Genomic DNA, 15,418 nt, shown 5'->3' on the forward strand with positions numbered 1-15,418 from the left:
CACGTATTCATTGAACAAATATTTATTGGGAGGCTCCTATGTGCCAGTTCTTATTAAAGACAGCTGTTACAAGCATTTCATTCAGGGTATCTCCCTTAACACCCACCAAAACGTCGAGTTTGGGGCGCGGGCTGAGAGGAGATGTCAGGTTCCGCCAACAGAGGGCGTGCCTTCGTCCTCTGTGCAGCCTTCCACCAAGGCTTCCAGGCTCCCACGCTCGCTCCCGAGCGCGCCCCCGCCCGCCGTGTCACGTGATGTGGCCGTGGAACCCGAGCTGGCCGGCCTAAGCCGAGCTAAATTCGTTGCCGGTGGCCGCTGCCGGTGCAACCACAAAGGCTAATCCGAAAGAGTGGGGAGACTCGTGGAGCCGATGCTTCCTCTTCCAGTTCAGGTCGGCTCCCGTTACCGTCTCACCATTCACCGTTGCCGTCTCCCTGAGCGTTTGCATGAGCTCTTTCGTGTGGGGAAGCTCCGGTGACCATGTAGGGGGAAAGAGTGAGGAAGCTCCAGGTGCCTGGGACGAGGTCAGCGCTGTCAGCACGCCGCCCCGGCGCCCAGCACACCCCCAGTGCGGACGGGTGGGCCCGTCAGTCCCGGTGGGAACTCCGGCCTCAGTTGTGGCCTGCCCCAGAGCGCCACGAAATCTCGCGCCGTCTCGCGAGAATCTAAGTTGAAGGAACATGGCGACGTCTAATCTGTTAAAGGTAAGACCCTCAGTCCAGCTTGGCTTTTACTCCATGACCGCTGGGTTCAGCTCTTCGGGAAAGGCCCGGTTCAGGTTCGGGGGCGAATTGTGGGAGTATTCAAAGGTTGTCTATTGGAAGGGAAGCTGGGGAGGCAGTCACCAAGAACCGGAACGCGGGTCTCTGGCCTTGGGGTCGAGAGGCTTTGGTTGTCCCTCCCGCCGGTTGACCGGTGTGTGGAAGGCCCGGCTCAGGGATGGCGGGTAGCGATGCTTTCAAGGGACGAGCTTTGGCTTTGGGCGGGAGATGAATGGTGGTGCTGTGCCATGGCTTGTTGAGCAGTTAGTACTCCTAGGGTCTCAGTTTCTTCTGAAGCGAGAGTCTAAGATACATAAAGAAAAATCCAAGAAAATGCTGCCTAACATAGGTATCAGTGACTCTGCCCCCCACCTCCTCAATTTCTGTTCTCATTCTCTGCGAAATTCCAAATCAGACAACACTGCGTTCCACCCTGCTCCCTTCCTCCCTTTTCTGCACGCTATACTTTCCCTCCTATTCGCCCATTCTTGAGTTTATATTTCACCCTTTTTTTCCCTTAGGAAACTGCTTCTTAACCCCATTGCAGCTCATAACCAGATGACTACTGAGGAAGTGCTACATCGTTTCAGGATTTAAGGAAGTTACTTTATCAAAGAAAACGATTAAAGTTAGTTTTATATATTTGGGATAACAAGGAAGATCTAGACCCAGAGGGGCAAATTCTTTACCATCAGTCAAAACTTTTAGAGGAGAATAAGGAAGACATGGCACTATTCTTTTTATTCTATGCTTGTGTTTATAGTAGGAATGTTTTGCCTTAAAAGTATTTACTGAAATGGGGGTCTTAGTAGCTCAGGAACATAATAAATAGAAAGGATGAAATACTCCTCCCTCAAACCCGTCATTATGCCTTCAGACACTGTGGATGGATAGTAGAAAATAATTGAGTAGAAAATTTATTAAGATACCAGAATCTCACTCAATGTCTTCTTTGTACTACTGATATTAATTGCCCAGTAGATGGGACTGTCTTATAAAATGTCAAACTTTTTATTAAGAGGCATTATACTTTCTTTTAAAAGGGGGAGGGCCTAGAACCAGACTGGATTTTGGCCACCTGGAAACTGTATGACTTTGGGCAAGTTTATTAATCTACCTGGGTTTCCTCATCAATGAAATGGAATTATTCATAGCACCTGTTTCATAGAGCATTGCGAAGATTGAGTTAATGTATGTAAAATGCTTAAAACCATGACTGGCACTTAATTAGTACACAATATACATAACTTACTAGAATTACTGCTCCTTCGGTTTCTCTAAGAAAACTAATTCATGAGAATTGAGTAACCCATCCTACTCCACTCTTATGAACAGTAGAGTTCTAATAGTTCAGAAAGAAAACTTGTTTAATTTCTAAAGGTTCCTATTAATGCACTCACATGTTTACATGAGCAAGAGCTTATGTTATTAACTGAAATGTGTTTAAAGAATAATTGGGTTCCCAAGTCTCTGAAATTTTGACTTGATTACCTGCATATATACAGCAAGGTCTTGCCCCACCAAAAATTCTCTCTTAGAAAAGAGGGAGTTACTTTATTCTGCTCCATTCAAAGCCTTGCAAAGGATTGTTTGGAGGAGATAAAAGTCTGAAGCTCTATCAGTCAATACAAGTAAGTGGTTATCTTGTAGAGATTATGAATCTACATCTACAGCACACATCCGTAGAATGAAAAAACTGCCTGAATGTATAGAAAATGGGCAATTACTATATAGGTTGAAAAAAGGATTCAGAAGTTCTGTAATTCAAACAACTTTTATCAATAGAAGGAATGTGACGATGCTTTGAAAAAACTGGTAAATGACTTAGTCACTCTAGTACAGTGGTCCCCAACCTTTTTGGCACCAGGGACCCAGGCTCCTATGATAATGCCTGATGATCTGAGGTGGAGCTGAGGCTGTGATGCTAGTGCTGGGGAGCAGCTGCAAATACAGATGAAGCTTCGCTTGCTTGCCCATAGCTTACTTCCTACTGTACGGCCCTGTGTGGCCCGGTTCCTAACAGGCCACAGACCAGTACTAGACTGCGGCCCAGGGGTTGGGGACCCCTGCTCTTGTGAACATGAAAACAAAAGTTAAAGATGCACTGGAAATTTTTCAATAAAATTGTTCCATGAAGTGTCGAAAGGGCAAAAAAAATTTTTTTAAGATTATTTTATATAGTATGTGATTTTAAACATATACAACTAATGTGACATGGTGGACGTTATAAATATTACCAAAAGTTTACATATTTAAATTGGCCAGGAAACTTTTTTTCTTTTTTCTCTCCTTATTGGTGGTGGTTGTGTGTGTGTGTGTGGGGTGGGGGGGGCGGTGCTTTAAATTCATCTTTAGAAGTAGCTAATTAAAAAGTGGGAAGTTTTTCTTCTTGTAGAAATGTAGTGTGCCCCTGCCAGGGTAGACCCATAACATAATTCATAGGATCATTTGAATTCAAGGCTGGTGCTACCTTGAATAGAGAGCCTGAGACTGGTGAGGGAGTGACCACATCAGCCTCATTTCCTTCTTTGACAGAATAGACTGCTTCATTAGCATTAGAAAAATGCCTTAGATATTGTGCAATTAGATTTCATCAGAGCATAGTTGACAGAGTTATCATGTCCTATGGTCAGAATGGAGTTATGTGGGCTAGATGAGAATCCAGTTAGAATTTGATTCATTTTCAGTTAAACTGTACCTGAAGAATGATGAATAATATCATCAACCCTGAAGGGGGGTTTTTGGTGTCCTGCTCAAGGAAAATGTCCTGGTGTTTTCCACTAACCTGGATTAAGTTTATTGAATTTGTGGATGACAGGGTTCAGAAGGATAGCTAATATATTATGAAAAATAACAAGATTCAAAACGTTGAAATGGAACTTTTAAGTCTTAACTGAATGTAATAAAAACTACCTACTTTTTTTATACTGGAATTTGATCGTAATAATGACTGTATTCTCTATTTAAAGCAAGTGGGCTATTGCTGGACTTTGGAAATCTTTTGGTTATACAAAGATTTGTATGGTACATTTTGACATATATAGTTATCAGTTGCTTGGGAGATATATATATCTTCAAAAACTTTTTAATAGTGCTACTTTAACTTTTAATGTTTAATTCTGCTTGTTCCTTTACTTTTGCAATTATCATCTATGCCCTCAGTACTCCTGAGTACTCCTTTTCAACTGAGTACTCCTTTTCTAAATAGCAACTGTTTAAATCTTATTTTGCTGAGCATCATCCCATTTAATTCTTAGCACATTATTTTATCCAGCTGTTTGTCCTTAACTTCCTTGGTCGATACCACAAAATTTTCTAGTACCCTTATGTTCTCTTTTCCAAGATACCTGTTGTATTGCTTCCTTCCACTTGTTCTGCCTTCAACCCCACCTCTCCCCATGCTTGGCAGCATGTTTCCTGTTACTTTTGTTTCATTCTCCTATATTCTCACTTATAAGGGGATAAAAAGTTCATGTAACTCCTCATATAAACTTAACCTGTGCTCTACTTTGGCTTCAAACTTTTGCCCTTTTCTCTTTCTATTTACTATTACAGTTCTTAGAAAAGCAGCCCCCAGTTCTGCCTTTATAATTCTTCACCTTTTTCCTTAACTTACTGTGACTTGGCTTTCTCTCTACTCTCACAAAATTATTGTGAAGCTGTTAGTCTTAAAAGCTCTAGCAACCTCCTGATCGTCAAATGAGATTTTTCTCTGATATATTCATTCTCTTCTGATATTGTTGATTACTACTTCTGCTTCCTTTTGGTTTTTATAACATTCCTTGGTCTCCTGTCTCCCAAATCATTTGTGTTTTTTAGTGATCTCCCTCCTCTCCTCTGCAATATAATTATTTCTCAGGATTTAATCTTCAGCCCTTTTCTATCTTTGTACTTTTTGTACTTTTTTTCTGGGACAGCCTTAACTCCCGTGATTTCACTATTTTTATCTCTCACCTCTGATTTGAGCTCTAGACCAAAACAGTGCTAACCGTATCACTTTCCTGCTCAGATACCTTTGATGGTTCAAATTCTTTGAGATCCTTCCAGCTGGGTCTTCTCCCTAATAACATTCATATTGACATTCATTCTCTCTCCCTCTCCCTCTCTTCCACATCTCTTCCCTCTCCTTCCTCAGCAATAACACTTATATATATATACTCTATATATGTCTCTCTCTCCCTCACTTCCTCTCTCCCTCTCCTCACATCTTCTCTCTCCCTGCTCCCCACCTTTCTACCTCTTTCTCTCTACCTGTCTGATTATTTGTCGCTTCACTAGCATACCAGTTTTCAAGACTCTTTATGTTTACTTTTTCTTCTGTCAGGAATGTCCCCTCCCCTCAATGTTTGCTTGTTGAAATTTTATTTATTCATCAAGACCTAGCCCAAATGTCTCCTTTTTCCTTAGCGCTCTCATTTGGAATTAATTGTTGCCTGCTCTGGACAACCATAGCACTGCATCAGTCTCTTCTACACTTACATTATGTCTTATGTATTAAGTAGAGGATCTGTTTACATATCTAATTCCTTTTCTGAGTTGTAAGGCCCATTAGTGCTAGGACTTTATTAATCTGTTGATGCCTTAACCATCTAGTGCGGCGATCACTCACGGTAGGTGCTCAGTAAATAAATGATAATTGGTTGAAAAGAAAAGTATGGTGCAGTACCCAGGCATTATAGATGCTTATTAAATGAGTGTCGATTGCTTAAAGGGAGGAATTTATGATTTAATTCCATTCTAGCTAGATCTAGAGAGAGGGAGAGAGAGGGAGTAGAGGTATAAAATAAATCCACAAGAAAATAAACACTTTAAACTGAAATAGGAAGCTCACTACTTTTCTCAGTGGAATGTTTTTGCCCTTTGAGAGGAAAGAAAATGGAAATACAAAGGAGTGATTCAGAATGTGTGTAGAATTTATTAAAATAATTTTATTCTATCTATGTACAAGGCATCACGAAGGATACGAAGCTATGTAAAACAATGTTCAGCCTATTTGGGAACTTACCTATACTAAAGGAGATGAAAAAGTACTAACGACTTGCTCTAAGGCAAGAACTTCAGGAGTATTACTGCATGCTGTGTGGTCCCTCACAGACTGAGAATATCATTTCTGGTGGGATGATTGGAAAAGTTTTATGGAGAAAGCATTGGAGCTGGATTTTGAAAAATGGGTGGAGTTTTTGTAGGTGTTGATTAGCAGAAAATTTGGCAGGAGTGGAGACTAGATCAATATTGCAGCAGTGTAAGAAGTACAGCATGCTTTGTTGTATTCTGTATGAATGGTGCTCCTTGCAGTTGTTGCAGCATAGTAGCTCAGAGTATGGGAAATAGTAGGAGACAAAAATACAAAGGAAATTCAGGGTCAGATTGTGAAAGGTCTTCAGTGCTAGGCAAGGGAGTTTAAAATAAAGTTCCATAGATAATGATGTATATTTGAAAGATATGTGAGCAGATATATTGTTAAGCCCTCAATCTCTTCTTGGCTCTTACACATAAAACCTGTTACTCATCATTTCATGTATTTTGTGTGTATTCAAATTCTCATTTGTGGTGTGGCCATGATGAGGGTGTATGTGCTAATGAAACCATAACAGGAGGCATTAAGTCTGTGGAAAGTAAATTCATTCAACAAATATATAGCATTTTCTTATTCCAACTAGATAATAGTGATCTAGGCAGACAAATTCCTGCTCTAAATGTAACTTACATTTTTTTGTAGAGGAGAGTAGTAAACATATAAGCAAATATGTGCTATAAGGTCAGGTTGTGGTAAATGTTATGAAGAAATATAATGGGGGTGAGAGTGATAGGTGTTATTTTTGATATGATATAGGAAGGCCTCTAAGGAGATCACATTTGAGGGAAAACCTGAATGAAGCAAGAGAAAAATCAATGTCCATATTTAGGAGGAGAGTTGCAGGTAGAGGGAACAGAACAGCTGATGCAAAGGCATTAAATCAGGAACACACTTGGCAAGGGATACACACACACACACACACACACACACACACACACACACGATACCAAGATTTGAATGTTTTCAGTATAGTTAAGATACACTACTGGATAATTATTTTTAATGTTTATTATAAATGAGGGCCTCATTTATTTAGAACCTTACTTGTAAATTTTCGTTAAGTTTATGGAAATTGTCTGGGCATCTGAGAGGGCCATGATCTTTAGGGCTGCCTTCCCTCACTCCAGTGGCTTGTCCTAGAGACATGATTACAGTTGACACTCAGCCTAGGGAAAGAACGAATTCAGGAGTATGTATGTTGGCCATGTGTAGAGGTAGGAGTGGCAATAATGGACTAAATCACTTATGTAAAACTGGGATAAATGTAAATGTGAGAGTTTTTCATTGTTTGTAAAAATAAATGAGTAAATAGTTACCATAATCTGGAGGTGATGTATGTTAAAGCTACTAACAGGAAGTGACAGTTTAAGATAAACTTACAAGAGGAGAATTTTAGACTGCAGGAGGGTATCAAAAGGACACTAAGGCCTCTTGTCTGGTGCACAGGGAAGAGTGGAGGAGATAAGTAGACAAAGACAGGTGTTTCTTGTTAGGTATTTTTCTAGATCCTGGTGAACTCAGTTGTGTCATAGAAAGTCCTCTGCCTCTTTCCTCCCTATAATAGGTAGAGTAAATTGTTGCCTGATAGGCTCTGTAAACAAGTTACAGCTCAGGTTAAAACACTGATCATAATACATGGAATACGTACAGGTAATATCAAGGATATTTAATCTGTGTAGTGGGTTTGTTCGTTCTACAGATATGTGAGCATCTACTCTGTGCTGGATACTATTGTGTCAGTGATACAGTAGTGAATATGACAGACAAGGCCCTTAGTCTTTGGAGCTTATTTTCTAATGTATAAATATTGACACCAAAGGAATAAGCACAACACACTGGGTAGTCTTTGCAGTAATGAGGGCTGTGAAGAAAACAGTATAATCAAGAGTGTTCAGAAGATGGGGCACTATTTTACTTATTTACAACAGAAAATTATTTTTCTCCTTAAATATCACTTCACTATGTTTTGTTGAATTTTCCTTCCCTAGCATTTAATGACATTTCAGCCAGATTCCATATCTTTCTGGTCTTAAAAAGTAGTGTTTAGTCCGAGTTCAAATTTCATCATAGCAAATCAAAGTATTTCTTCTACCAGCTCAAGACCTTGGCTCTAGATATGCAGAGAAGAAAGGGGGAAGGGCATTTTTCTTAGATTGGTTTGGGAAGACCTCTCTGTGGTGACATTGTTGCTGAGGTGAGCTTGGCATCTTTGAGGAACAGCTTCAGAAGGGTGGTATAGCTGGAATATAGTGAGAATTGCCAGTATTCAAATATATACTGTAGTTTGTGGTTCTTTTGGTTAATGGGAATTGCAGATGTGGTTTTAAAATCACATAACTGGGGGCACTAGCGGCTCATAGACAATATGGGAACCCACACATTCAAGTAGCTAACCTCATAATTTATATGAGAAGCCTAAAATATACAATTGGATTCCTTTTGTGAGTTAGTAAATGCTATCACTGGATATAATCCTTAATAGATAAGGAACTTCAAAGAGAACAAATACAAATTTGAAAAAAATTGGGTTGTGGTAAAAATGTTACTGGCATGAAAGAATACAAGTGATAAAAATAATTGCTGTTAATTGTATAGATGTTATTATTTCTAGTATTGCCTTTAAGTTGTCCTTTCACCTTAGCTTTTCTTACATTTTTGTCATGAAGAGTTAGCAAGATGTACAGCAATAATAACTACATTCTTTATTTTCTCTTAAATGCAACATTTGACATTATAAAATATTATAGTGATATTGCTCCTTTTATTTGATGGGGTATGTTTTGTCCTGTATAGATTTCTGGAGATTTTCAGGCAAACCAATAGGTAGTATTTGTATTTTTGTTGCAAAGTGAGTCATTTAAAAATGATTACTTTTAAAACATTTTGCAAGCCAGTGGACTTTTCTGTTTTTGTTTGTTTTTATGTGTTTATTGAAGCATTCCTATTTTTTAACTTGGTGACGAATTTTATATTTATGGATAAGCAATTTTATGTCTACTCTTTTTCTTGGGATTAAATAAAATGGAATTGTTGTAGATGAACTCATTGCTTGGAAAAGCACTCTTGAATGTCAATGGAAGGTGTGCACATTTTTTAAGTGATAATATATTCCAGAAAGATCTATATAGCATCTTTCATTACTGGCCTGTAACACCTCCTCCCACTCCAAACATGTTACAAAAAGTTAAACTTTTTCTGTAATTAACTTCCTAATGCATATTTGTTTTTCTTTGAAACAACCACCATGTCTACAGATAAGAGATCGTGGGACATTACTGTCAATCTGTTTTAGAATTGATTCTTCCATTAGGGAATACTTTTCAGATAAAGTCGAATATATTTTATTTGGGTCTGGGCAACCAACATGTTATATTAAGAGATCCCGATTTCTTTATACCTATTGGAGCAGGGAAAGGGAGCTGAACTGTTCACTTGTTTTTCTTTCATCTTTTTTTTTCTTTCAGTTTTCATCCTGTCTCTCCTAATTGTGAGAAACTGGACACTGGTTTTTTTTTGGTCTCAGCTCTGTGGGGGAGACATTAAGAAGCAATTTAGTAGTAAATAAACTTTTATTTAAAATAAAGAGAAAGGGAGAACACAGGGAACAAGAAATAGAGGCCAAGAGAGTTATAACTTCAGCATTTGCTTTTATCTGACAATATGTCCAAAATTGCACTCATGTCCTCTCCCTGATACCATCCAGCTCACATGTATTCCTCCCTATGCATTTCTTCTGTGGTCAGTGATTCCACCAGCCATTCACTCAAGCAAGAAATTTGAGAGCTATGTTGTATTATCAAATAGGCAGAACGATGTTTAGGATATCCTACCCCCATAGAAAAAAATGAGAAAAAAAATGTGTGGGGGTTATATTTGATTTTTTAAATGAAAACTTTCAAGCATTTAATCTATATTTTAGAATTTACACTATCCTTTGTATTATGAATTATACTGGGGGATACTGGTCATGGGAGGGACTATATACTAGTCATTTGAGAGCTTAGGGCCTTAACACTGCTCTTGTTGAGTCATTTTTAGCATTCTTTCGCTCATTCCCACATCTAATTACCACCAAATCCTGTTATTGTAGGAGAAGTAGAAGCAGTAGTAGTACTAATATTATAATGATAGCCAACATTTGTGTAATGTTTGTTTATGTCAACCACTTTTCTGAACATTGTACATATATATCCCTATAACAGCCCTTTCAACTAGATACTTATTAAATCCATTTTACGTAGATGAAGCTGGAGCCCAAAGAGTTTAAGTAACTTACTCAAGGTCACACATTCAATAAGTGGCAAGTCATAATTTTATTCTTATAAAGTCTGCTTCACAGACCTCATATCATTAACACCTTTTTGTTTCATTGCTTCAGTTTACGATTTCATCATTTATTGTTCATATGGATTATTGCATTAGCTTCCTGTTAGACTCCCTTTCAATTTTTCCTTCGGTGAATTTGTAGATAATCTTTAGAAGTTAAATATAATCATGTCAGTAGCCAATGACTACCGTTTTCCCTCCATCCAAAGCATTATTTAATGTGTTTTATAATGTTACTATAGTTTATTTTGCTTAGAGTGAATACTTTCTTACTTTCTGGCACAAAAATGTGTTTTAGGATCATCCCTACTCCAGTTTTGGAATTAGCATTTTCTCTAAGGATCTTTTTTGTGGCATATGGTATTAAGAAATCAAGATCTGGGTGCTAGGTATGCTAACTGCAATTGGGGTGTCATTGTTTTCAGGCCCTCTCTGGAATGAACTAGGATACACACAAACCGCTATACTATACTTATTTCTGTATCTGTATTATCAAAACTCATGAGTTCACTCCAATCACTCCAATTCCAATAAATTCAATTCTAATAAATTTAATTGTTATTTTCTTTTTTCATGTATGTAACTTCCTTCTCTGACAGTGAGGAATCTTGCTTTTTGACTGAATTATTCAAGAAGGAGGGATGGGAAGGAAGAGGAGAAAGAACTTAACATTCTTAATATGTTTAAATGTAAAACTATAAATATCAAGCTCAGAATTCTTTAACAATTAAAAATAGATTTACCAGTTAAATACACTAAAAACTCAGTAAGATTTAAATAAACAACACTAACATGACAATTTTTAAACTATTGCGTTATAACCTATATACAGAAATATATACAAATCATTAGTGTATAGTTGTAAACATACCTGTATAATCAGCATCCAGATCTAGATAGAATATTAACAATACTCCTGAAAGCCCCTCTCTCTTGCTTCGTCCAACTCTTAGCTTTTAACCCCCTCCCCAAGGTAATCAGTGTTCTGACTTCTTATAACAGTAGATGTGTTTTGCCTGTTCTTGGACATTGATTATATGTACTCTTGTGTCTGACCTTATTGCTCAACATTGTGAGATCCATCTATATTTTTGTTGCTATATTTCATTTTTATGACTGTCCCACAATTTATCCATCCTATTGTTGATGGACATTGGGTTGTTTCCAGTTTTTTACTATTGAGAATAAAGATAACTGTGTACTATCTTTTACAAGTCTTTGGGTAGACATATGTATGCAATTCAGTTGGAGGTATACCCAGGAGTGTAATTGCTGGATTATGTAGTATACATATGTTCAGCTTTCATATATACTAAATAGTTTTCTACAATGGTTGTACCAATTAATACTCTCACCAGCATGATGAAAGCCCTAAAATCTCTAAATTCTCTCCAATACGTGGTATTGTCATTCCTTTCTATTTTAGCTTTTTTGCGTGTGTGTAGTAATGTTTCATTATGGTTTTAATATGTATTTCCCTGATGATTATCGACGATGGGCACCTTTTCATATAGTTTTTGGCCATTTAGATATTGTCTTTGTGAAGGGTTCAAAGTTTTGCCAGTTTTTAAATTGGATTGTCTTTCTTTTATTACTGGTTTTTAGGAATCTTCGCATATTCTAGATAAGAGCCTTTCTTGGGTATATATCTTCTTCCACTCTGTGAGTTGCTTTTTTCACTCCTAGAGGTATCTTTTGAGGAACTAAAGTTCTTAATTTTAATACATTTGTAATTTTTTCCATCTTATGATTATTGCTTGGTCATACATAAGGTCATAAAAATGATCCAGACTCTACTTGCATTAATATTTAATTTTTTTAATAAAAAAGTTTATTTTTATAGTTTTGAGCCTCAGGAATAAATCTTGGAACCTTTTTAGGAGTCCATGAACCACAATTTAAGAAACACTATACTGGAATGTGAATTCCTTGAAGAACTTTCATTTATGTGTCCCAATGACTGGCATAATTTTTCATGTACAGTAGGCTCTCAGGTATTAATAAGTGAATGATGAAGAAGCACCCCAAAATAAACTCTTATCAGTATTATAATTTTTTTCTTAAAGTCAATTTGTGTGTCTAAAATGTAAGCATTGTCAGAATTTAATTTTTTTTCCTCTAAGAAAAACCTAAAGGCTTTGAAGGGAAGTGTAATATATTTTTTATTTCAATGGAAAAATTCAACTTTTGGGAAAATAGTTTAAGAGTAAATATGTTTTTTATGTAATGATGCTTTCACCTTATGGCTTCTAGATAACTGCCACTAATTTCTTATATCATAGTTTTTTGTTTTTTTGTTTTTTTGTTTTTTTGTTTTTTTTTTTGCAATTTACAGATCTGATGAAATTAAGCCACGGGCTGGATCTGGCCCATACATTAGAAGTTTCTTCATTCCTCATCCAAGAAAGATTCAAGGAGTTAAGAATGTGGCTCTAACAGAACCAAATTATTTAGATTTGAACCCCTGCTCTGCTGCTTATTACCAGTAACCTTAAGGAAATAACCTAATCTCAGGTTACAGTGTATTATTTTTCATTATAAAATGATGATATCACCTAATACATAGGATAACACAAAGATTATCACCTAACACAAAGGTTAAATGAATTAATACACTTGTAAGTATTTAGAATAGTGTCTAACACACAACTAGCAATTAGATATTATAATGTAAAATGATCAAAATGATGGCGTGATCTATAATGAAGATTATGCTGAAGTTAAATAATAGAGGGTGTAAATAACTGAACTCAATTTTATTTACAGATATTAGGTATTTGAACTACCCATGGAAATGTAAAGTAAAATATTTAAAGGTAAACACAGGAAATTCTCTTTTGTATCACAGATATCATATGTACAAAATTAGCCAAATGCCATATATTTGCAATGAAAGAAATAGTAGAAAATCATGCAATGCAGTGATTAAACAAAACCAGTAAAAATATAATGAGAAACTTTTAAAAATTCCACCCTTCTATAACCTCAATTTCAAGCATCCTACTCTGATTAATTAACCACTCCTGTCTTTATAACTCATTCAAGTACTCTTATTTCAATAATCTAACTCTTCTAGGGTCTACAACTCATTTTTGCCACCATATTGATTAATGTCTTTAATCTGTAGGTTTATAGTTTTCATCAAATTAGGAAACATTTTGGCCTTTATTTCTTCAAATATCCCCCCTACCCCGGGACTCTAGTCATATGTAGGTTAGAATGATTTGATGTCCCACAGCTCACTGATACTCATTTTTTAAACTCCTGTTTCTACGATGTTCATGCTTTCCTCTGTCTTCTTGAATGTGTGGAGTATATTTATAATAGCTGGTTTAACATCTTTGTCTACTAAAACTATGTCATTTCTGGGTCAGTTTCTGTTGATGGGTTTTTCTCTTCGTGGGTTATATCTTCTTTCTTTGCCTGGTTGGTAATTTTTGATTGGTTGCCGACATTGTGAGTTTCATGTTTTAGGGGCTGGATTTTTAAAATATTTTTGGATTTGGCTTTGACACAGTTAAATTGATTGTAATCAGTTTGAACATTTTGAAGCTTGCTTTTAAGTTTTGTTAGAGTGAGTCTAGAACAACATTCAGGGTAGGGCTACTTTGTCTCCACTATAGATGCTGTACCTTTCTGAGGACTCTACCAATTCCTGGCATATTAAGAAACATTTCTACTCTGGCTAGTGAGAACATGAAGTACTCCTAGTCTCACCTTGTGTGGGCTCTGGTGATTGCTGTCTACTCCTGTCTAATAATTCTTTTCCCAGTCTCTGATAGTTTTCTCACACACTTGTCTAAGTCAATATTCAAACAAAGACTCAAGGGGACCCCTCTATATATCTCCAGAGCTCCCTCTCTGTGTAGCTCCCTATTTTCTTATACTCTGGTGCCACGAATTTTCATTGCTTTGGCATCCCCAAACTCTGAAATCTGTCTTCGAGTATTAGTAAAATCATCAGGCTATTTCATTTTCCCCTGCTTGTGCTGAGGCCTGAAATCTCTAGGCAGTATGCTTGGGCATTTGTAGGGCTCACCTCATTTGTTTTCCTTTTCTCAGGAAGCACTGTCCAGTACTGCCCTTTGGCTTTCTAGTTGTTTAGGCAGGTGGGGAAATCTGGCTCCTGTTATTTCATCATGATTGAAAGCAGGACTCTCATCATCCTGACGTCTTTTCTTTCTCCCTTACCCAGCATAAATTCTCTGTTCAATAATTATAATCACTCCTTCAAATACACTTTTGACTCCATTGCTCCTCTTTTGTTTCACTGGGGAAAACCACAACCCTGGTTAAATCTATCTCCTCACCTTTTAGTGCCAGCACCTGTGTAGTTAAATGTTGCAGAAGAAAATGCCCTCATGCTCTTTTCACTTTAGATATGTGACCACAAACTATAATTGAGCCCAGTCACACTACACTTCTGTAATCATTTATTTTTCCACTTTCCTAGATGTCTGCTTCCCATCTTTTCTCTCAAAATTCCTGCACCTCCTCCTCCATTCTCCAAGGCATTTTTCTTATTTCCACATCACTGAGAACTTAAAAAATGAACTTCTCAGCATGATAGCACATCTACCTACCTACCAGCATCTGCATGTACATACTTTGCCTTCTCTTAGCATATAGCCAATTTCTCCACCAGTGCATCAGATTCCATTCTCTCTTGCCCACCCTGGGCAATTTAAATTCTACAGCAGTATTCTCCCTTTTTCTCCTATACGTCAATATTATATCTTGGAACATGCCTATCAGTATACAAACATAACATATTACATTGTAAAAAAAAAAAATCAACTCCCTCTCACCCTAATAATTACAATGCCATTTCTGTGCTCCCTTTTACAGCAAAAATTGTCAAGTTGTCTGTTCTTTCTCTACTTTTTTCCTTTCTTTCTTAATTCTACTCCAGTCTGTCTTTTGTCCTTATCACTCTATAAAAAACTGATATTGGCAAAAATCTCAATGACTTCAATGTTGTTATTTCAGTTATCTTGCATTTGCTAAAGCTGATCAACCCCCTCTTTCTTGATACACTTTATTCGCTCGGTTTCCAGAATGCCATACTCTTGATTCTCTTGCCATCTCTGGTTGCTTTGTCTTCTTTCTTAGTTCTTACTCTTTTTTCTATTTCTTATTGCTGGATACCTAAAAACTCAGGCCTGGATATTCTCCTCTACTTATATTCACTCCTTTAGTGGTCTCTTCCAGTAATCTTTTAAAACCCACATGTATTCTAATGACTTACAAATTT

The 15,418-nt window shown here is 37.0% G+C and overlaps 1 protein-coding gene across 1 annotated transcript in view; it reads left to right on the top strand.

Moving 5' to 3' along the window:
* Positions 1–665: 665 nt before the first annotated feature.
* CUL5 (cullin 5) overlaps positions 666–15,418 on the top strand; it is an 82,720-nt gene continuing 67,967 nt past the window's right edge. Inside the window, exon 1 of the mRNA XM_039883161.1 lies at positions 666–704. Within this exon, the coding sequence (XP_039739095.1) occupies positions 681–704 (24 nt within the window). The 5' untranslated portion in view covers positions 666–680. The remainder of the gene's footprint in view (positions 705–15,418) is intronic.

The sequence above is a fragment of the Pteropus medius genome, unplaced genomic scaffold (genome assembly GCF_902729225.1).
Source record: "Pteropus medius unplaced genomic scaffold, Ma_sr-lr_union100, whole genome shotgun sequence".
NCBI lineage: Eukaryota > Metazoa > Chordata > Mammalia > Chiroptera > Pteropodidae > Pteropus > Pteropus medius.